Genomic DNA, 22,512 nt, shown 5'->3' on the forward strand with positions numbered 1-22,512 from the left:
ATATTTGTTCCTAAATCTGATACAGTTTTGATCACTGGCCATGCAACCACAGTGATAACAGTCATATCAGAATTCATGGGTGTTTTAACATACAGCCGTGGGGTTTTTTTCAGTCACACGTCACTGTGCAGGAGAAGATTGCTGAAACTACAGCGGGCTGGTGTAGCCGTACCGCTGCAGTGATAGTCTTCCTCAATCATCAGTCAATAGAGCCGAACTTCCGGAGGCTTTCTGACGGGGAAACGTCAACAGAGGTGTTAGAATGTAATGCTGGACGTCCTAAAGTTTTGGATGAGCCATTTCTCTATGAAACCCTTCACATCCCAGCCCCACTGGGATGTTTCAATTCAAACATGAATGTGAACAGTCTAGGCAGCAAGGACCAAAACATTGGTATGAAATGAATACTAACTCTTTTGTTGAAAAGTTAATCAGATGACTTGAAGATGCTAAACATGCACAAAGAGTTGCATGATGTCTCTTTGAGTAGACACCAAACTGTCTATCAGTTTGGGTGTCTTGCTGTGATGTAGAAGGTCTTTTATCTCATAATGTGTGTATGGCTGTAGGCTATTTGGAGTTACAAACAGCAGTTATTTAGTAATGTAATTGTATAATTAAAAGTTTTTTGTATGGCGTTCAATCCCTCATAGTTTATCATTTCTAAGAACCAGGGCTTTAAGGGCTACATCTCTAAACCCAGCCGTGAAGAGGTGGATGTGGTGGAGAAAAGAGGGACACTTTGGGGCAGGAAAGAGCGAGTTGAGCATGGGGGGAGAGAAAGTCTGCGGTTTGCGAAAGTTATGGAATGACAGGGGATGAAGGGAGGAGGAGGAGGAGGAGGAGGTGGAGGAGGAGGCGGAAGTCTCCCGGGCGCAAAGGCGAATGAGGTGGACAGACGGAGAAAAAGGAGGAGTGCAACAGAGTAAGGAGAGACCACGAGAAGGACAGGATGGATTTAGGGTGGACACTTCATAGTGAGCGCTGACTGAGTGAGTCGAGGGAGGAAAAGTTGCCACCAGAAGCAGCAACAGATAAATTGAGGAAGCTACGGAGAGACAGCAGTGATGGAAAAGTATGTGCGGAGGAGGTAGACACCGGGGGAGGAGGTTTCATTCCCCACAGCTCCTCTCAGGATTTCCGTCTCTGGACGCTGCTGCTGCTGCTGCTCTAAGTGCCTTCTCTCCAGGGCCATACTCTTCCATATCTGGACCTGGATTTGGACAAAGAGTGAAATGGACGGAGTCAGATAGGACAACGCAGAATCTAAATTTAACGGTTAAATTAAGTCTTTGCTGAAAGGTGTTTGTTGGACCTAAGGATTATTTGGCTGATTTTAAACATCAGAAGTCCCAGAAGTGATCGTCTTTTTTATTATTTGGACAGTACAGCTTGTTTTCACTTTGCATAGTCTGTTTTAAAAGATGATCTCATCCTAAATATTGTGAACAGATTCTGCATAGACTAGAAATTGTCCCCGACTGGCAGATTAAGAGCTTTTATAGTATGTTTTTGAGTTTTTGTTCCTTGTGGTGTTGACGCATATAATGGGGTACTTCATTTATAATTGCTAATGTTGTTTTGTTTTGCCGTTTTATGGCATGGAAGATGAGAAGACTCATGTTCAGTATTTCCATAAGTCACTTTTATTCAGGCGGACTTTCTCTGGAGAAAAATGTAAGTGGACAACAAATGTTTTGCTTTTCCCAAAAGACATTTTTCATCTAAAACCAAGATGTGATTCATGAGTGTAAACTATGACGTGAGGACTGATCATTTGGATTAAGAGGGTGAGCAGTTACTTGTGTCTTCGCCAGTCTGAGCTCCTGAGAGAGCGCGCAGGACGAAAGTCTGGAAAGTGACTCTAAACGTCTCCTTTAATGCACCGTAATAAATGGCTCATGACACAACCCCCATTTTCCCTCATGGGTGTAGAGAGGGAGGTTTTCCATATATGTCGGCTCCCACATATTTTCCACTTCAGCATCAGTGTTGACATTAGAGCAGCCTTCGTCCAGCCGGCTTGGCCTGGTTCTCATGCTGTCACTGGGCCTGGGAACAAACCCATGCAGTCACCCACCAACCAGACTTGATTCCTGTGACTTCTTGGCTCACCTCTGTTGAAAACACTTGTTGTTGACTGGCACGGCCCAGCGTTACTCGGGCCGAGGCTTTCTTTCGTCCCTCCCAGGGGCCAGGCCTTCCCGTGCAGGCTTGGCCCTGAGTGGTCCCCCCCTTCCTGAAGCCATGGGGATCCAGGGCATGGAGCTGTTTGCCATTGGCGTGGTCATCATCCTTTTCATGGCAGTTCTCAAGCAGTTTGGCATCTTGGAGCCCATGTCCTCATTTGAAGGTAAGGGCCCACCAGAGGCCCCTGATGACTCACCACTTTACTGTACTGTATAAGCACTAGGGTTGCAACTATAATTATTTCCATTTTCGATTAATTTGTCTGTTATTTTCTCAATTAATCTGTTCATTGAAGGGTCTATAAAAATGTCAGGAAACTGTGAAAAATGTCAGTGTCTCCCAAAGCCCAAGACAATGTTCTTAAATGTCTTGTTTTGTCTATAATCCAAAAATATTCAATTTACCATCATGGAGGAGTAAAAAAAAACCAAAAATATTCACATGTAAGATGCTGCTTCTTAAAAAATAAGTCAGACTAGTTAATCAGTTCGTCAGATAGTTGGACACTATATACTATATAAACATTTAATGTAGCTATATGCGAGATTGAAGGACATTGATAAGAGTTTATAAGTATCATTAATTAGATATTTTCGGCAGTGAAGACACATTTTAAAACCATATTGTCTTTCATGATCTTTTTTATACACCAGGGCCCACAGGATGAGTTACAGTTACTGACAAATACATTAATAAATACTTAGAACTACATTATAATGTGTTATAACCATTTATTTTATACTGCTTATAAATGCTTGATAGAGAGGTCAAGTCTTTGTAGCCACTTTTAGGTTATAAAAAATAACATAATGTTGTTTTAGTGTTTTGGGGTTTTTTTTCTTCAAATTTGATGTTTATCTACTTTTTAAACTAAATAAAATAATGAAGTAATAAATAAACTAAGCACATTAAATTATCCGGAAGCAACATTGTCATTAAGTTAAATATAAAAACAAGGCTGTTTATTTTAGCTCTTTTTTTAAATTTCGATGTCAGTGCAAACCCAGATTGGTGTTTGGATATACAGTGTCACAGTAGAGATCTCCTTGAGTACCTTTAATTACTTGTTTCCTTCATGTTTACTCTTACAACAGTAATTATCAACCATAAGTTACACTTTCTTGAAGAGTTTACACTGAATAAATGTTTACAAAAACATGCACATCTGAAGATGAAAAAACAAAACACAGTCTGCACACTTGACTATGCTCACATAAATATTTAATTTCATTACCACCAAAATGATGTTTTGAGCTTCATGCTCTTCATCAGACGTACAATGCAGAGACACACTTTAATATAATATAAGCACCCCCCCCATTTGAATGCACACATACATACATTCATGTAAGACAGGAACATATATACAACAACTTTGCTACTTTACTTAAATAAATGCTCACGCTGCATCTCTACCTGCCATAATGTTATCACTATACAGTATTCTCTCCAATGTTATAATTAAAGTATCACCCATTATTGAATGTCATTTATTTAACTTATTAAAAACCATGAACATCTTTCTTACATTTTGATGCATCAGTAAGAATCTCATTTAATTAATCTAACAAAAGTTCCCAGTCTATTATTGTTACTCAAGTATATTTTTACTGATAAATCCTATATGGACTTTAGTATTTTTTATGATGTTCGATAGTTTTACTCAGGTAAAGGATCAGAGTGCTTGTACCACTGTGACCAAGTCATTATTTTTACACACTGCCTCGCATACTTGGAGTTAAGTAAATCAAATGTTGTTTATATTAAACTGTCTGGATCGTACGTCACAAAGTGCTTCATACTCAAAGACAAAACGGAGTCGTAAAATACAGACACAATATTGGAGTAATAAATTAAAACAGAGATGAGGCGTCCTAGTTAAAATGTTTAAATGGCTATTTTAACAAATGAAAAAAGGGGCGACATTTGAAAATTAGCTTTTCACATTGTCACTGTAAAAATAATTTTAATAAATAATAAATAAAGAGTGGTCAAGGGGTTTATGACTCCATCCACTTATTCCTTGTTAGCTCTCTGCTATGTAATGAAGTAAAATAAACAACACTGCATTATACTATAGCTACAGTGGCATGTGTAATTTATTTTATATTTGAAAGTTCAGGACTATCAGCAAATCTATATATGGCATCAGAGTGGGAAAAGGTTAATGGGTTAATGTGTTATTTTGCCTACTAAGAGATATACCATAAAATCTTGATGGGCCAATAGATTGTGTACATTTGGGACGGTAAAAGAGACATCAGACGCTGCTCTTTGAACGCTACCGTTCCCTTTGATTAGAGTTTTGGGCTGAAGGCCAGCCAGTCAGAGTGCCCTGCAGTCAGTGTGCCAAGACAATTACAGCAGGAAGGCTCCAGTCGGCACATTAGTGCTTCTCATATGGTCCTGCATCATAAGTAATAAATTCAACAAAAACACCAGTAATGTCCTTTCATAATTTATAACTTCTCCCAATCCCCTCCAATCTTAAATTCCCCCTTCCTCCTCTGCCCGCTCCCACTGTGTCAGGGCCTACACCCCGGTTTAGCATTACTTCACATCAATTATACATGCAGTATCGAACAGGCTTTCTCTGAGATCGCCTAAATATGGAGCCTTGAGCACTCCTCCAGGACCCTGAAGGACACTGGCCATCCCTCAGCAGCCTCCGAAATTCTCATCATACGTCTTCAATCCCGCCACTTTGTTGCTTCATCACCTCCCAGTGAGACTAATTCACCAACGGCAGTGTCATTATCTCATCTGCTTCAGCATCTTCTCATCAGCGTGTTGAACTTCTGGAAGCAGTTTTGTTTCATGTTTTGTCTCTCCAGTCTGCATGTGGGGAAATTAGTGAAAAGCAATTTGTGAGGGCGTCATACTTTTCAGAGGTCACATGTCCAGATGTTGAGCTCTTTGTTGATCAGCCTCGGTTAGAAATAGACTCGAAATGCAGTCCTGCTATAAATATCAGCTTTGTGGTGATCACAGTTGTTATCGATACTCTCATTGAGGTGCTGATTCAGTTCTGCAGTCATTCCTGAGCTGTTTTGTGATGTATCTTTCCTATTAAATGATTCACCTGTAGCTCGAGGCCATAGCTTCCACTGACTGAGGAGGACACCAAGGTCATGTACTCTAAATTAAATTAAATTCTAAATTTGAGAACTGTAATGACATGAATGAATGATTTGGCTCCTGATTGGGATGTTAGCAGCACATTAGATGGCCCTAATCTGTGGTTATAGGTCTCATAGATACAGGTCAGTTGTGACCTACTGTGCATGGGTTCAGAAAGTTGTTATCAGCCAGCCCGTTCATATTACGAACTTGTGAAATAGCGCTGCTTTGTTAGTGAATTTGGTGTAAAGGCTGACACCAGAGAGCACCTTTCACATGCGCATGAAATGCTGCTGGATGAGGTCAGTTGGTGGTCAGGCGGGAGGGGTGGTGGATGTGTCCCATAAACCTGGACTTTCATGTGGGAGTCCAGTGTTCGCTTCCCATTTGAATTTTATGTTTTTTTTCTTCCCCCTACCCATATGCCCTCTTGCCCTAAACTTAACCATTTGTGACTTTGTTGCTTAATCAGTGCCAGCCTGTGCATTTGTTGACGTTCTGGTGTTGGTTGCCATGTGCTTGTGTTATCTAAACATAACCACGTGTGGCGTCCTCCCACCATGTGCATTTGACGTGGAAGTCCACTGATGAGTTGGGATGAGAACGCATTGTATCAGCCCATTCAGTGTTGCCAGTCTGTTTGGTTTCACTTTCTCTTTCCTTTGGCTTTGACACCATGACAACCTATTAAGGTTTAGAAAAAGGTCATGTTTGGGCAAAAATGTTGGATTCACAAGGGACTTAAAATGCTATCTCTTGAGTCTTGTGTTTTACCCACTCAGCATCCCTCTGTCTCACCCTATGGACACATGGGAGAAAGTCCCACGAAAGCCAGCCCTTTTTGGCAGAAAGTTTCATGGCCCTTTTTGGCAGAAAGTTTCAGGCAGGCTCCTGTTAATCCATACTTATGACAATTAATAAAATTTCTTATTTCTCTTCAAATTGCTTTTTCTGTCTAAACAATTGTATCAACGGTCCAAATCCAAATGTAATCATTTCATTACATAAGACAGGGAAAAGCAGTCAAAGCCTCACTTTTAATAATAATTTCTTTTTAAATGAATCAGTTAACTTATTATCAACATTCTCATCAGCTGACCCTTTGCTAAGTCCCACACCTTTGTGATGGTATGTCTCAAGCTGCCAGAGCGAGCACTGAGCCCACACCGTAACAACCTGCACTCCCTGAAGAAATATAATCAAATTTTTGTCAAAACTAAAAAAGCTTGAGAGTCAATGGAGCACATCCATTTAGTTTTACAGACTCTTCAATGGGCAAGTTTGTGTTAAAGGGGCAGGACTTCGCAAAGGGTCATTTAGTTCTCAGTCAATCAATTGATTTGACTGAGTTTGTCCACATTTCTATAGGTTGATTTTGATGGCCAGTTATCTTAAATGTGATTTGAACAGGATTTTAAGATTTACATTTACACCTTATACTCCCTGCAGAGAGCAGGATGTAGTAACAGCAATGTAGTAAGTTAAAACTGACCATGACAAATACTGAATTATAATAGTAATAGTAATAGTAATAGTAATAGTAATAATTTAAGTAATAATTTTGTGATTTTTTTAAAATACCAGGAGGATTTTACAGTTTTTAGAGTTTGATTGATAATATTGGACCCTTTATGAGATCTTAGCGGCTACTTGGAGTACCTTTTTTTCTCTTTGAAAAGAAATAAGTAGTCTAATGTTGCTCTTGCAACATGTTAAAGAAGGGATTATTAAAGAATTATGCTGGGCTGAAATAAATTTTATATATACATATATGTGTGTATGTGTGTGTGTGTGTATATATATATATATATATATATATATATATATATATATATATATATATATATATATATATATATATATATACACACAGTCTGTAGAGAATCTTTGATGCTGTGATCCAGATTTTCCACATTTAGCAGCACATTAGACATCCGTTATTAATCAGCAGTCCAATCACTGTTGCAGTATTAGCTCTGTAGCTTGCTCTGTTGGTCATTCACTTGGTCGGTCTACAAAATTGTCCTCATGCTTTGGAGGCCACAGTTTTTGCCCTGTGAGACTGAAACTTGACATGGAAGTTGCAGCTACCGTAAATTCAGGCTTGTTTGATCCGTTAGCACTCAAAGAAAGATCCTTTAATGTTTAAAATAGGCACATTGACTCTTTGTGTGTATGCGTGTTTATGTGTGTGTTTATCCACATGTGTGTGCGCCCGTTTTAAACTCCAGCTCAATGATCTAATCTAAAACAAACTCGCTGGCCTTTGATTGTCGCTTCAGTCCGGTCATCTCTGCTCTGATGTCGATTTTGGGTTCAGTCCAGCTTGGTCCTATTTTGGGAAGACATCTGATGCCAGAGGTAGCCTTGTCTTTAGAGATGTATTTTGAGGTTCTCTGATACCAATATCTGATATTTTTACTCTGCATTTTGTGCAGGATATTTTAGTGGTGAGCAACATCAATACACTGTAAAGAGATGAGAAGGGAACGAGTAGCTTTGTTTGTGACTTGTTTTCATGTTTGTCGTCAGACAGATCATTCAAACGTTGGTTGAATGCAACTAACATTTACTCAAGAAGTGAACTTGTGCACAATTTTTATTCACTTGTACCCAAGTATTTTTATTTTTTGCTACTGTATTCTTTTAGAGGAGACTAATGTACTTTTTACGCCACAGCGTTTATTTGACAGCTTTTTACCCATCTACCAACTTTCCTTCTCTCCTTCTTACCTACCCTCCTACCTGCAAACCTTCCTTCCTTCCTTCCTTCCTTCTTACTTACCCTTCTCTCCTACCTACCCATCTTACTTTCTACCTACCTACCTTGCTTCCTTTCTTCCCTCCTCCTTCCCTACCTATCCTCATACCACAATCATACCTTCCGTCCTTCCTTCCTACCAACCTTCCCTCTAAGCTAACTTTTTCCTTCCTCTTCTTTCCTACCTACCTACCTTCAAACCTAACTACCTACCAACCTACCTTTCTTCCTTCCTACCTCTCATCCCCTCCCACCCACCTGCTTTCATTTTTTTTCCTTGTATCCCAGCTAACCTACCTAACTACCTATCCTCATACAAATCTATCTACCTTGCCTCCTCCCTCCCTCCCTCCCTCCCTCCCTCTCTACCCACCGACCTTCCCTCCTACCTATGGAACTTTTTTCCCCCTTTACATGTAGCCTAATTACTTGGCTTCCTTCCCTCCTTCCTTCCTTCCTTCAGTCCTACCTACCTACTTTTCCTTCTACCTAACTACCTACCTTCGTTCCTTCCTACACACAGTTTGCAATTTCTCAGTATTAGTATTTCTATTTTTTATATTATTATATTACTAATATCATAAGTCTCATAGTGTCTGCCCAAGAGAATTCAAGACATATTTCCTCTCTGTTCTGGTTGTCTTTTAATAAAGATACCACTGAGAAATAAATGTGTCTGATTATGATACCCTTGCTAAAATAACAAATTTTAAGGTGGCCTTAGACTTTTGCACAGTACACTGTAAGTCACATATTGAATGAGAGGTCAATTCTTTGTCGTGAACAGAGAAAGAAAGAAACATATTTTCAAGATCTGGGTGAAGTAATCTGTTCACCCTCCTGTGGCTCCTGTTGTTTCACTGATCTCCATTAGAGGGAGCGTTTATCACACGAGTGTGAGTGTGTGACACAGTATTAAATCTGTGTTAGGAACCCCAGGAGAGACAGGGGAACAATTAGAAAGTGGATCACAGAGCTGACTGGGAAAATGAGATTCAGGACACCTGTTGACCTTTTCTCACCACCATCTCTGCTTCCTTAAAGGCAAATAGTTTTATGTGTTTCACATTTAGAAAAAAACATAATTAAAATCTTGATAGTTTCGTCCATTTAAAGCTTCAATATTCAGTGGGTGGCTGTTTTAATTTGTTGTTTCGATTGAAAAAGGCATCATGAGACTTTTTCTCCGGTTCCTCTGGGGCTCACAGGTTAATTAGCAGAAATAAGTCATGAGATGGAGGGAGGGAAGAGTGGAGGAAACTTCAGAGCATCAGTCATTCAGTCAGTGGAGGATGTTAAATGTTGTTTTTCATTTGACAAGAGTTTTGTCACCAACTAGAGGAAAATATTCATTGGAGGAATCCCAAATCAACTGTATGCTTGTGAAAAAAAAACCCTTCATGTGATGGGAGAGCATCTGAGCTTCCTCTTTATCTGATTGGATTTCTCATGGATTAATGTGGTAGTCCAGCTTTTTTGGAGGGATTTTTTTTTTATCTCTCTCTCCCTTTAGAGGTATTTTTACAGCAATAATCTGATTCACTTGACCTTAATAAAGGAGTTGGACCATCAGACCCCGTGCTTACATGAGGAGAATATCCTGAAAGATCCATTAGAGGAGGAGAAAGTGACAGCCGATTAAAAAGGCAGAAGGGGAAGAGCTAAATGGAGTAACAGAAACTGCAAGGAAAAAATGTGACAGAAAAAGAGTGATGAGTGAGTGACACTGTTTCAGAGACGGGACGGGAACGAGAGGACGGGCAGCGAGAGTGAAAGAGACAGATGGACTGAAAGAAAAGGTGTACAGAAAGTTCAGTTATGTAGTAGAAGAGGAAAGGATTAAGAAGGACCGTGGAGGGAAAGATAGAAGAAGAGGGGAAGATGAGTGTGAGGTGGGAGACGGAGGGACTCCAGACTGTCGGCATCGTCTGCCTGGTGATCATGTTCCTCAAACTGATGCACCTGCTGGGCCTGATCGACATCACTGAGACCGGTGAGACAACCTGGGAGAGGGGTGATGAGGAGAGCATGTAGAAAGGAGGCTGGGGAAATTAGAAAAAAAAACCAAAAACAAATGTATCCACATGTGCCGACCATATTTATGAATGTTGTTTGATGCAAATTTGAATAGTTTATGAGCTGATTATGAGTGAGATACAAAGGATTTGAATAATAAAGACTTTTCATTGTTTATCTGGAATCAGACTGCTAATATTAGACAATATATATCAGCACATCCCATAAAAGATACTTCTGTCACCTCTTGACTGTCTGACTGTAGATCTCAGCCCCCAAATCTTTCACCTTTAACACCTAGTATGACATCAGTTTTCTTGTGCTGTGTTCAGATGCCTTTTAATACCACTCAGACCTGAGAAAATTAAATATTTCAAATCATGTCATAGAAAAAGGAAGTCAGATTTTTAGAACTTTTTTTTGGGCATTTTCTAGTTTTTATATTTTTATGGTGTTTTTTTTTTTTTTTAATTGTGTATTTTTTCCTATTTTCAGGGAATTTTCTTGTAACTTTTTACCAATTCCTTGTTAATTTTTGGCCATTTCTTGTGAAGTTTCTTGTCGCCTTCTTCCTCTGTTTTTTTAAAAAAAAAAAAATCTAGCCAATTTGCATAGGTTTCAGAGGGTTAAAAATATAAATATTTAAAATGGGTACAATAATACAGCTGAGCACAGTTTTTTAGCAAATGTTACTCAAACAGGAGTAAATAGTGTATTTGTTGGGAGCTATTTTCAGCTAGGTCTAAATACACGTTGGGTGCTCTCGAAGTATTTACAGCACCAGGAGCAGCAAACCATGTTTGCTATGCAAATATAGTGGAGCAACAGTGTCCAGAGCAAAGAACGAAGTCACGGCTCCTCTCTATGTGTTGTAATCCGAGCTTTTCTGCGCATGCATGTTAGTGCATCTGTGTATCCCACTGGCTAGCTCATCGCTGTCGCTTTGCACTGCGCTCATATGACTGTTACTGCTAATTTGCAGAAGCATAGCACCCACCCTCTTGTTCCCCCGGTCAACACCGTTAACTCTGTCAGCACTGTTGCTGTTATGTAGCACTGTTTATGGTGTTAGCACCATTAGCTGCTAGGTGTCGGCTCAGCCACCTCCTTGTTGAGCTTTCTGAATTTCGTGTCCTAGTTCTTATGTTTGTGTTTACTGAGTGGCGTTTTACACATGACTAAATTCACACAGAGCAACCGCCAGGTGTAACTGTTGTGGAGCAAACTTACAATAACGTTGGCATGCTAATCTACTAGCTGTTTATAGAAAAAAGTGAAAGAGATGTTATGGAGTAGAGTCGACATACAGTATCTTACCGTATACAATTTGAATTTTGTTAATTTAGCAGAATACATGTACATCAAATTACAAAACATTATTCCAGTAACATTTGACTTCATTGGTTGGGTTAGCCTAGCATAGCCTAATGGGGGATTTCCCTCTCATTTCAAACTAGGCCTATGTTAATACTGTGACTGAAATACACATTTCTACATGTATACAGGCAAAAAATCAGGCCATAGTTATATTTACAAAAGACAAGATATCTATATGGCCATAAAACATAGCATTTTTTGGAAGTTATACAAGCTTGTGATGCCACAGTGGCTTCCTGTCTACATAGTACAATGCTCTTGCTTGATTAGACATTGCTACAGATGTGTCCTAGAAACTGATTTACACGTTGCTATAGTCTTTACTTGGGTTCAATCACATTGAGCTGTGATCTTTGGCTGATGTGAGGCATCTGTATTTGATGAATTAAATCTGATCAGAAGCAGAACAAGAGAGTTTCTTAGAAATCTTAGTTGCAAAATGCAGAATAAATATCATCTTGAGAAGACACTAGCTCTAAAAATAAACACTAAATACTGAAAACACATGAGCAATAAAATTACTATACTGTCTATAGAATTATAAAATTAGATGCTGTTTACAAGTTGGAAACTCAATTACAATAACTCTTGTATAACGCGAATGCGGCATTATGAATCAAGAATTGAGATTGAAAAAAAAGTCCTGAAACAAATCTGGTAAGTGGACCTTGAGATAACATTTTCATGAAAAACTGCTGTTTTAAAGGTCAACATTGAAATTTATGCTCTGTGGAAAAATGCTGTTCAGTCATTAAATAAGAGATCAAATTAGTTTGGAATAAACAGCATTGGACACCTACTCTTGATTTCACAAATTTTATCAGTGGGAGCGTTCGTGTGATGAAGGAGGTCAGGGGTCGTCTCCTTCTCAAAGTACTCTGCTGTCTTATTGTTTTAAATGAACACCAAAAAAAACGATCCAGTTTAACGCAACCGCTCCCTCCACTGTGGTTTATGTTTCACAGAAGTATTATATCCTACTGCTCTGCTGGATGTTTTGTCAGAATATAACTTGAGTCTTTTCCTCTGGACCGCCCAGCGTGTAAATCTCTGCGTGTCCGATCTGACTTGTTTTCTTTGTTTTGTTTTTTCTTCCTCTTACTATCGCTCTCTCACCGTTCTCCATTTACTCTCTTTCACTACATCTTGGTGTGAACACCCCTCCTCCTCTGTTCTCTCTGTCTAAAGATGGTGAGTATAGTAACAGTAGAAAACTTTAAGAAAACTTCCCTCCCTTTTTTTGTTTTGTTTTTGTTTTCTTCGTCCCAGCCGTGCAGTGCTTTCTCTTAGTGTGTGTGAACTGATAATGTGAGTAAAACTTTGATTGAATTTCTCAAATTCTTATTTTCTGCAGTGTTTTTCTTTTAAAAGCCAACACATCAAAATGTTTGGTGACATTTCCGCCACAAAGAAAGTACCCCCTCTTCTTTTCACTCCCTCAGCCACCTAAGTTTTGCTCTTCTACAGTTTTTTGCTAAATCTCTTTCTTAAAGTTGCACGTTTCCCCACCTGCTCGTTAACAAATGCCTCCCAGTTGAATGTCTGATCCCACCCCTTCCCTGAATGCTAACATGCACCCACACACTCAATGTCTGCCCCATCCTCCCTCTCTTTCTCTTCATCTTTCCCCCTCTACATCTTTTTCTGTCTGTCTCTCCATCCCCTTTTTCCGTCTGTCTCTTTCTCCCACAGACAGCAGCGACAGTGACTTGGAGCTGTCGACAGTGCGTCACCAGCCGGAGGGTCTGGACCAGCTGCAGGCTCAGACTAAGTTCACCAGGAAGGAGCTTCAGTCCCTTTATCGAGGCTTCAAGAATGTATGTCCATCGTTGCTTTACCACTGTTACTTTGCTTTATATAGACTTGAATTATTCTCTTTATATCTTTCTTTTTTTCCTCTCTTGAGCAGGAGTGTCCCAGCGGGCTGGTTGATGAGGAGACTTTCAAGACCATCTATTCTCAGTTCTTTCCCCAAGGAGGTTAGACGTTAAAACTATCTCTCCTTTCTTGTCCTTTATTGTTAGGGACTGTGTGAAAATTATTAGGGGAGAAGGGTGGGGTGAGAAAAGAGGGAGGAATGTGTGTATCTTGGGGCCATCCTCCAAAAAATGACCACGTAGGTTAGACATGGCCTGGGGGTGAATCGTGACCCTTGGACAGATTTTAAAGAGCCCATGGCTCATTATTACACGTACAAAGGCACAAAGTTTAGCTCGAAATCCACAAAACCAAAATGAAGAAAATCTGAAACAGTTGATGAGAGTTTATGGAGCACGTCCATGTTGTTGTTGTATGTTTGTCAGAGAGTGCTACACTATGATTGGCCATTCTGCATTTGAGGGTGGGACTTAGCAAAAGGTAAATTAAGACCACTAGTTCATACCCGGGGATATGTGCACCACAGCTACATGTAGACTTCAGGGGATGTACACATCGCCATCTCATGCAGACCACAGACCTGTATATTGGTGGAGACTTTGTCAAAATGCAAAAAAAAAAAATCTGCTCTGTAACAACATAGGTTTCCATGCCCCAGATTTATATTTCATCATTTTCTTGCAAGATTTACTGAACAAAACAATTGAATTGATGGGTCAAATATATGTCATGAGAGCTTTGGAAGGAGTACACAGATCCCTTATTTTGGTAACGTAATTATACATCAGTGTTAAAAAACTTTAAGTTAAAGTCCTGCATTCAGAATCTTAAAAGTAAAAGTGTTTTCAGAAACAAAATTACTTGAAGCATCAAAAGTAAAACTATTGTTGTACATTCCCTTTGATTGTGTTATATGTAGATTATATTACTGGATTGAAGTGGCTAATGCATTAATGTGTAAGTAGCATTTTCCTGTTGTAGCTTATCAATGCAAAGAGGAAAGAGGAAACAGACATGATTTTTGCTTTAACTCTTCCCAGGAGAACTAAGGTGCAATTTGTGGCACAAAGAAAGTGCATCAACCATTGCGATACCAAAACAAGAAGAGGGTGGGAGACCTCTTCAAAAACAAAAACCTGCTAAAAACTGGTCGATGATGCTCTTAGATGGTCCTGACCCAGTACTTGCTGGTCTTTGATGGTTTAACTGGGTGGGTCATTAGCCAGACGTGCTGGTGTGACCACCCTGTCAAGCTACGCACATTTATTTTTATGTATATCCCTTAACAGTAGACTTAACTCATTTATGCCCTTTGCTTTTCATACTTCCCCCTCCTGACACTGTTATTTCTCCACACCCAAGGACATTGATTTGGTTTCAATTTTACAGGAACTTCAGTGGATAAACCAGCTAGACTGACCACCACAAGCTGGTATGACCAGTTAAACCATCAACAATTATGCAAAAGTACACCTTTAGCTTGTCAAACAAGCTGGTAAACCAGTTTAACCATCTCAAGCTGGTCAAGCTGTTTTTTTCAGCTGGGTGTGATTAAGGAAATGTAATGTAATGTCCTGTGTTGTTGGTAGGTTGCCAGGAAAACGGTAATCATTGTGTTTGTCTTTGCAACAGCCAACGATAACAATAACAAAACAAAAGAATTTGAAAACACTTTAACTACTTTATGTTCAGTACAAGCTCGGCTATAATTGGGTCCTAAAAACCTAATTTGTAATAAAAACAAGTAAGAAATGTAAAGTTAAATGAAATAGAAAGTACATCAAAAGTTTACTGAAGAATATTACATTTACTTAGTTACATTCCTCCACTGGGTCTTAAGTGGCTTTATTCTAAGCACTGTAACTAGGAGGACTAATATGTCAATCTTGAGAAAAAGTAGAAACAGCACACTAAATCTATGAACTCAACTCTGTTTGTCTACAGATGCAACCACCTACGCTCACTTCCTGTTCAACGCGTTTGACATCGACAGAAACGGTTCAATCCGCTTTGAGGACTTCGTCATCGGCCTATCGGTGTTGCTCAGAGGTTCAGTCACAGAGAAGCTCAACTGGGCCTTTAACCTCTACGACATAAACAAGGACGGCTACATCACCAAAGAGGTATGTGACATGTCAGACGCTTACATTTCACAAAACTAGAAAAATGACAAAATAAGAATGAATAATCATTCTTACAGTGCTTAAAGGAGATGCTGCCATTAGAAAAGTACAATGTAAACCTATAAAAGCCTCCAACAACTTCTTAGCCTGGAGTCCTCTTTATGGAAAACTTTTCCTTTTGTTTAAAGTACCATTTACCTAGTTGTAACCACATTATTTGAACAGATTTATTTATTATAACTTTTTTTTTCTTTCTTGAGACTTGGAGGGGAGGGAAGAAGAGTGTGGGTTTATATTTACATACCTTTTGTAATTTTCATTTTTGTATCTTGTTAACATGTTTTCTACTACCCAAAAAAATCTGCATCTTACTGTTAAATTCTAGCTTTTATGCATAACATTCTGAGTAATATGATGTTTTTTCTATGCTCCGCAATTTCAGGTAAAAACCTTTATAATTTAATCTCTGTCTGATTGTGCTGCATCTTTCTTGAGAGATATAAATGTAAAAAATAAATACTTGCTTTAACTCTTTCATGTTACCTATGTCTGCTTCTCTTCAGGAGATGCTGGCGATCATGAAGTCAATCTATGACATGATGGGGAGGTACACGTACCCCTGCGTGCGAGATGAAGCGCCCTCCGAGCACGTGGACAAGTTCTTCCAGGTTTCGAAAATGCACAAATCAAACACACACAAGTGCAATATGCTACTGGGATCATTGAAAAGTTCCCTGTAAATGCTCAAATATGTCCTTTCTCTCTGTTTTGTTTTTTTTCTGTCTTTCTCCTGCAGAAAATGGATAAAAACCGAGATGGTGTCGTGACCATTGAAGAGTTCATTGAGACCTGTCAGAAGGTGAGTTTTCCAGAGACAGACAGACAGACAGACATTAAAAAAAACACAATTAGAGTTACTCATCAACACGAACACAGTACAGCTGGTCAGGGTTCACTGACAGTAACAACATGATGTCACTGATTAAACAGGCGCTGATTTAGATCATCCTCGTTTGCACATACAGTAAAGAATCACTCGTGTTTTCAAGAAATAACTTACCTCCTCCATCCCTCTCCTGAATCATGTCCTGACCTTCCCTCTTCTTATGAAAGTATGTTTTAAATCCTGTTATCCTCTCTGTTTCCCACCAATCTCTTACTCATTGTATGGTCACACAAATATTATCAGGATGATGATTTTCACTTGATGTGAATATGAAATATTCTAGAAACTCATATTATTGCCTAAATAATAAGGCTGTGATATTTCTACTCCTTATTATCTGCTGCTTCTAATTTTCAGTTTATTTTGTTTTATCAATCTTTATTTCATTTGTCATTACACTTGGATTTTCAAGAAAATATACCATGACACATACACAAATGTTTTTTAACACTCAAAAAATATGGAAAGACAACAATGAGCAACTAAACAGGAAATTACCCCAGATATTACTAATAAGGTACAAAAAAGATTGTCCTGAAAACTTTCAAAAAGGAAAACAAAAATAAGCAAATGTTTCAAAATAATCATAATTTTAAAAAAAACACATTTTGAAATGTATAATTATAAATAAACAATAAACAATTCCAAACAGTTTTCTGAGATTTTTCCCTATTTTTATTAATTCGTTTATTTTCAAATAATGCTCTCCCTGTCTTTCTAACTCTTTGAACAAATTCTAAACAAATTTTCAAGTAATTTTCTTGTCACCTTTTCATAATGTCTTGCAGTTTGCCGGCATCTCTTGCCAATTGCTGATTGCCTTTATTTGTCCACATTTTTGAAAGAAATCAAATCACTTCACTCAGGTTTCAAAGGTTTAAATGCTTGTGAAAAGCATCTGAATGCAGTGCAAATATACTGATGTTTATCCTGGTTTCAAGGGGTCAGATTAACAATATCAAAGTACATTTTCAAATAGGGATACATTATTTAGCTTTTATTTGCTTCTTTGAGTCAGTAGACCTCACCTCCAAGAACTTTTTTGTTCTTACTATTTGTCATCATATGAACAAGTATACAACAAAATTGCAAAGTCCCTGTGTTGCACAATATAAATAAAGAAATAAATAATTAAATCTTTAAGAAATAGTCCAATAATGTCAGTCAAAGGTCAACTGAAGACTCTTAACTTTCTCCCAGACTCCAGCTAAATCACAAAAACAATTGGCATTTATGGGCTAGTCACCTGATGTAGTGCGCTGAAGTTAAAGAGAAAAGCATTTTAATTGAGGAAAATAGAGTTTAAAACTGGAATTATAATGTACAAGCTAACTTGTGTGGCAATTTTTCCTCCTGACTTCCTAAGTAGTGGAGGGGCTGAGATTATATAAACTATCCAGACTCCCTCATGTTGTGTTTGTGTTTCAGATGATCTCTCTGTGTGCTTAATTGACCCCAAACTCAAACACTTGGCAATAAAAATATGTTGCAACTTTGCAGCTGTTCTAACAAAGCCTCAGAGAAAAAGAGCCAAAGGAACAGAAAAAAATCCTCTATATGATATTCAGAGCTTTAATATAGCTTTAATATAGCTGCAAACCACAATTTGCTATGTAAAGATGTATAGGAGTGATGGTGTCCTGAGTCGAGAGTGAAGTCAAGCATTTATAAAAGAAGTATTTCATTAATATATAATATATCCACACATAGAAATAGGCCATCTGTACAGTAGAAAGGTGCAAATACTTTTGAAATTGGTGCTACATGACCAGAAAAAAAGGGGAAAAGGACTGTGATACTCACTAGCTCAAGAGGTAGAAAGCCTGCAACAGGGATACTTAACTTGCTTTGCCACTTTTGCAAAATGACATTAGGACAGGGGCCAGTTGCAGCAGCCCTGAACAGGTATATTGTGTACACAGGTGTTTTGAGGATTTTAGGACATTCGGGATTTAGCCTTGACCTCTCTTGGGTTGTCCCAACAGAGGTCCTCCACTGGCATTTTATTTTTATTAACAAACTATTTTGATGGTATTTGCCCCCTTATTCACAGTAAAAGTACACCAAAAAATCACAGTGTGATTCAATTTATTTTCATTGTGAATAAGAAAATGATTTGGGGGCATCCTATCATGGGCCACAAGTTGAGTATCATTGATTTACAACTGCCATAATGCACTTTACCGCACCGAACCAACTGGCAACAAACAATCTTATGTTGCAGTTAAACAGTTAGCTAAAACATGTTTCCAAAAACATTTGAGGTAAAAAATATGTTACTCAGTAACAGAATCTTAGTTTATATTCGATCAGCACTGCCTAGTTTTTTAGTTTGATCTTTGCCAGATGATGTGTTTTGCATTATCTGGCAGAGTTTAACTGGGAGGGGAGGAGGGATGTCCAGGCATTGGTTAGATGGAGGAAAGTTTACCACAGTTCATTTACCACCCACAGTGTTGTGATACAAAGTCGGTTGAAAATCAGCAAAATATCCCTTTAACATATGTGCTTGTCCTCAGTATCAAGAAGAAGATTTTAAAATGCAAGATATCTTTTGAAAAACAACTTGAACAAAATCCCTCCCTCAGCAGCCACAAAAAGCCAGGCCTGATATTTTCCAACTAGACACCAGAAAACAAACAACGGGACAAATACTGAACGATTGTCTGGAATGACTTAACTGGAAATGACAATGTCACTTTGGCCACTTGATGAGAACAAAAATATTGTGTTCAAACCATAGACTGTATATAAAGATGGACGACGCGCCCCTACTTACCCTCGCTTTGCTTTAAGTGAAGCTCACATATCCCAGATACGGCTGCTGCCATGTTGCACTGGTGATGCACCATCTGACCAATTTATTTGGTGTATACTTTGAAGTTTTAGTATGGCCTCTGTCCCATACATTAACATGGAGGGGCGGGCTTTATGACCTATACTGCAGACACACACCAGAGGGCGATCGAGATTGAAATGTTAAACTTTGGGTGAGCTGTCATGTTGTCCATCTTCATATACAGTCTATGGTCTGAAGTAAAGGAATCACCCTGAACATTTCGTTTACTTCAGACTTCTGGTGACAAATGTTTTTCTTGTTTTTCCAGGACGAGAACATCATGAACTCCATGCAGCTGTTTGAGAACGTGATATAAGGAAGTCCGCCTGCACAGCTCACAAACAAAGTATACCCACCTCACCCACACCTCCAACTCAACCTGGAATATAATGTAGGTACTGTAAAGACACAGGAACTAGACGTTTTTGTTTTTTATATCTCTCGCTGCGCTCCTTTAGCTGTATCTGCTTCTGATTTAAAACGGACTGCTACAGACAGAAGATGAGCTTCCTGGGTAAAAAATTCCCTGTCTGCCTGCTGTGTTTTTTTTTTTGTGTGTCCTTAATGGAGAAACAGAAGAGCTCCTTGTGTTTTTATCATCAGACTAAAAGAATTAACAAGGAATGAAGAATCTTACAATAATCCTCTGAGCACGTAAGGATACTAGCTTTAACACACAAACACACACGGACCTGCTGTTTCCTCGAGACTTTTTAGAGCACTGGATGAGTTCAACTATGAGAATTAAAAAAAAGAGGAAAAAAAAGAGAAATGAAGTAAAGCATGTTTGTCATCAAATATGTGATGTGGAATTAGCTTGCACTACAGTTTTAAGACTATGTATAATATGCGCCTGAAGTAAAGGCCCTGTAGATACCTGCACCTGATACACAGCTGATGTGTATGTATATATGTATAGTGAATAGTTATATATCCTACCTTGTATCAGTCTCATCTGTGCTGCACTCGGTGATGGAATAGGACCAGAATATTTGTTTTAGAAATCTCTGTTTAACATGTTTAGTAGCAGTTCTTCACAGATTATTAAAAGTATTTATCCTTTTTTTAATGTATTTGGAAGACTCTGTTTAGCTGGTCAGATTGGCGTCTGTACAGTACTGTGAAGAAACAAACGGACTGTTAAAAGTGTGTTCTCATGCTGAATTAAGGCTTTTTCTTGGTTCTTCAGTATCTACGAGCATGCTGACTCTTAAGTGCCACAGTATTCTGTACGGTACAGTAGGACCTTTGTGATGTCGGTTAATTAAAGACGCTGTCGACAGCTGCGACTTCTCCTGTTTAATGCGTCCTTTCACTGCGTTACCCTCCTGCATTCAGATGACGAAGCAGTAAACAGTGTGGGTGAACAAACATCAAGTGAACTCACAAGAGGGACATCAACCCTTTCACTACAGATAACTGTGTTTTCATTTATCAGTCTCTTAAAGTCTCTTATTAGCCTTAAATATGGATGTGTTGCACATTTTCTTTTGTTGTTTTCAAGATTTATGATGGTTTATAGACACATGTGAACAGAACAGAACACAATTAACTAAGGGAAGGAAAGGGGAGTGATAACATAGAAAGCTACCATTGCAGCAATGCAGTTTTTTTTAAGGACATGCACCTTTAAAAAAAATTACCATGAGACACGGTCCCTCCAAGTTGGCACATGGAACAGCAGGACATGTTTCAGGTCACAAGAGGGAGATCTGGGTAATTTTTTCAGACAAGTGCAAAGTATGCAGATCTGTTATGAGAACAGCAGTGTGGAAGTTATAAGACATGGTTATAGTTAATAATATATTATCAGCCTCACCTGTCGGCTTGTGTTCATCTTCTGTAGCCTGACATTGTTTGTTTTTCTTTTTTTTTCGATTTTGTGCAGATTTCCCCTGAAATGTTTTCCAGTTGAGAGATAAAATGTCTTATCCTGCACACCTGTCCCAGCCAACATATACGAATGTAGGACGTCTTTTGTGTCAAAAAGTAGAATTGCTTCATTCAGCATTCGCAAAGACAACGGCAAAAGTGAGTCACTACACACCATGAGGCTGGTACTGATATTCTTCATGTGTATTAAATAAAAGCTACCACTGCACAGACAATGTATTTTACCAGGCAAACCTGATAAAAAGGCATGTCATGCATTTCTTTGAACATAACATACTTCACTCTAATAATAATAATAATAATATGACTTTTTAATCACAACACGATTCCATCCAAAAATCTTTGGTTGTTTATGGCAGCTTGTGTGTGATTTTACACAGCATGCCAGCATCGCGGAAAAAAAAGAGGCGTAACATGACGGGATTAACAACAACAGCGTTGGCCTCTAATGTGACGTATAACATACACGTCAACAGGACTTTAGAAACAATAACATCAGATCAACATGGCATTAACAATCATTTATCATCTGTGTTATATGGCGGCTGATCTCGTATTCTTCTTGGAGGGTAAGGAGCTCCCAGACCTCGTATTTTTTCCTAATTTGCGGTCATTTTCTGTCATTCTTTTTTCAGTTAGCTACTAACTGTTATTAGCTGCTTTTCAAATCATGCTGTCAAAACCTCCCACCTTCTCTGCCCGTGGTCCCAACCTGCTGGCTGTCCATTTTACACAGACGCCGTTTCGTCAGTTGAAAAGCAAGACAATACTGTCCCCCCATTCCTTAAGTGCACCTTTTATACAGAACAGCGAGGCGGCATAATGGCGCAATGTTCCTGCCTTGAACAGGTAGTGAAAAGAGGCCTACTGTTTACTGAAATGACACTACCACCTAGTGGTTTTCTGGTACTCCCTCACAAGATGCGCATACTGTACATTATAAGGTTGCAGTATTTTTTACATCATGTTATATAACCTCCATATTGACAGCACTTTTTTAATGATCATTTTTCCCTTTTACGAAAAAAGTTTCAACTTCACCTTCAGAGATTGAGGAGTGAATTATACCCATCTCCTTATGTTCTTAACTTTTTGAAGAATGAACATCTCTGCAATGCCTAACACTTGGTTGACTGAAAACTATGGAAAAGAAGCAAAAACAACTCACATCTGGACAGGATTATCCCAGAGAGGCTACATATTCTTTAAAACATGGTTTCAGATTTGTTTGCATTTTCACATCTACACCACATTGGACCAAGTCCAGATCAAGAGCTTTTCTGATCCGGGTTGGCTTGAACCCTGGAATCACTTCTTGTTGCTATATTCATTCAATTAATTATTTAAACTGGGTAAGTTTAGGAGTGGC

The 22,512-nt window shown here is 38.7% G+C and overlaps 1 protein-coding gene across 3 annotated transcripts; it reads left to right on the forward strand.

Annotated features, from left to right (window-relative positions):
* Window positions 1-916: 916 nt before the first annotated feature.
* kcnip3a (Kv channel interacting protein 3a, calsenilin) lies at window positions 917-20,520 on the forward strand. Of its 3 annotated transcripts, none has more exons than XM_042488872.1 (8): window positions 919-2,353; window positions 12,653-12,655; window positions 13,157-13,281; window positions 13,374-13,443; window positions 15,287-15,465; window positions 16,029-16,133; window positions 16,262-16,324; window positions 19,519-20,520. In XM_042488872.1, exons 1-8 carry the CDS (start codon window positions 2,248-2,250, stop codon window positions 19,564-19,566), a joined length of 699 nt encoding a protein of 232 aa, XP_042344806.1. In that variant the 5' UTR covers window positions 919-2,247; the 3' UTR covers window positions 19,567-20,520. The 3 variants fall into 3 exon arrangements, with proteins under 3 accessions (XP_042344807.1, XP_042344806.1, XP_042344805.1); XM_042488871.1 differs by lacking the exon at window positions 919-2,353 and adding an exon at window positions 9,953-10,064; XM_042488873.1 differs by lacking the exon at window positions 12,653-12,655 and having other exon boundaries at window positions 917-2,353.
* The last annotated feature ends 1,992 nt before the right edge of the window (window positions 20,521-22,512 follow it).

The sequence above is a fragment of the Plectropomus leopardus genome, chromosome 6 (genome assembly GCF_008729295.1).
Source record: "Plectropomus leopardus isolate mb chromosome 6, YSFRI_Pleo_2.0, whole genome shotgun sequence".
NCBI classification, from domain to species: Eukaryota; Metazoa; Chordata; class Actinopteri; order Perciformes; family Serranidae; genus Plectropomus; species Plectropomus leopardus.

Coding starts and splice junctions, on each gene's coding strand:
- kcnip3a (XM_042488871.1), top strand. CDS start 9,953: ATGAGTGTGAGGTGGGAGACGGAGGGACTCCAGACTGTCGGCATCGTC. Junction 15,466..16,028: donor ACGGCTACATCACCAAAGAG/GTATGTGACATG, acceptor GCTTCTCTTCAG/GAGATGCTGGCGATCATGAA. Junction 16,325..19,518: donor TCATTGAGACCTGTCAGAAG/GTGAGTTTTCCA, acceptor TTGTTTTTCCAG/GACGAGAACATCATGAACTC.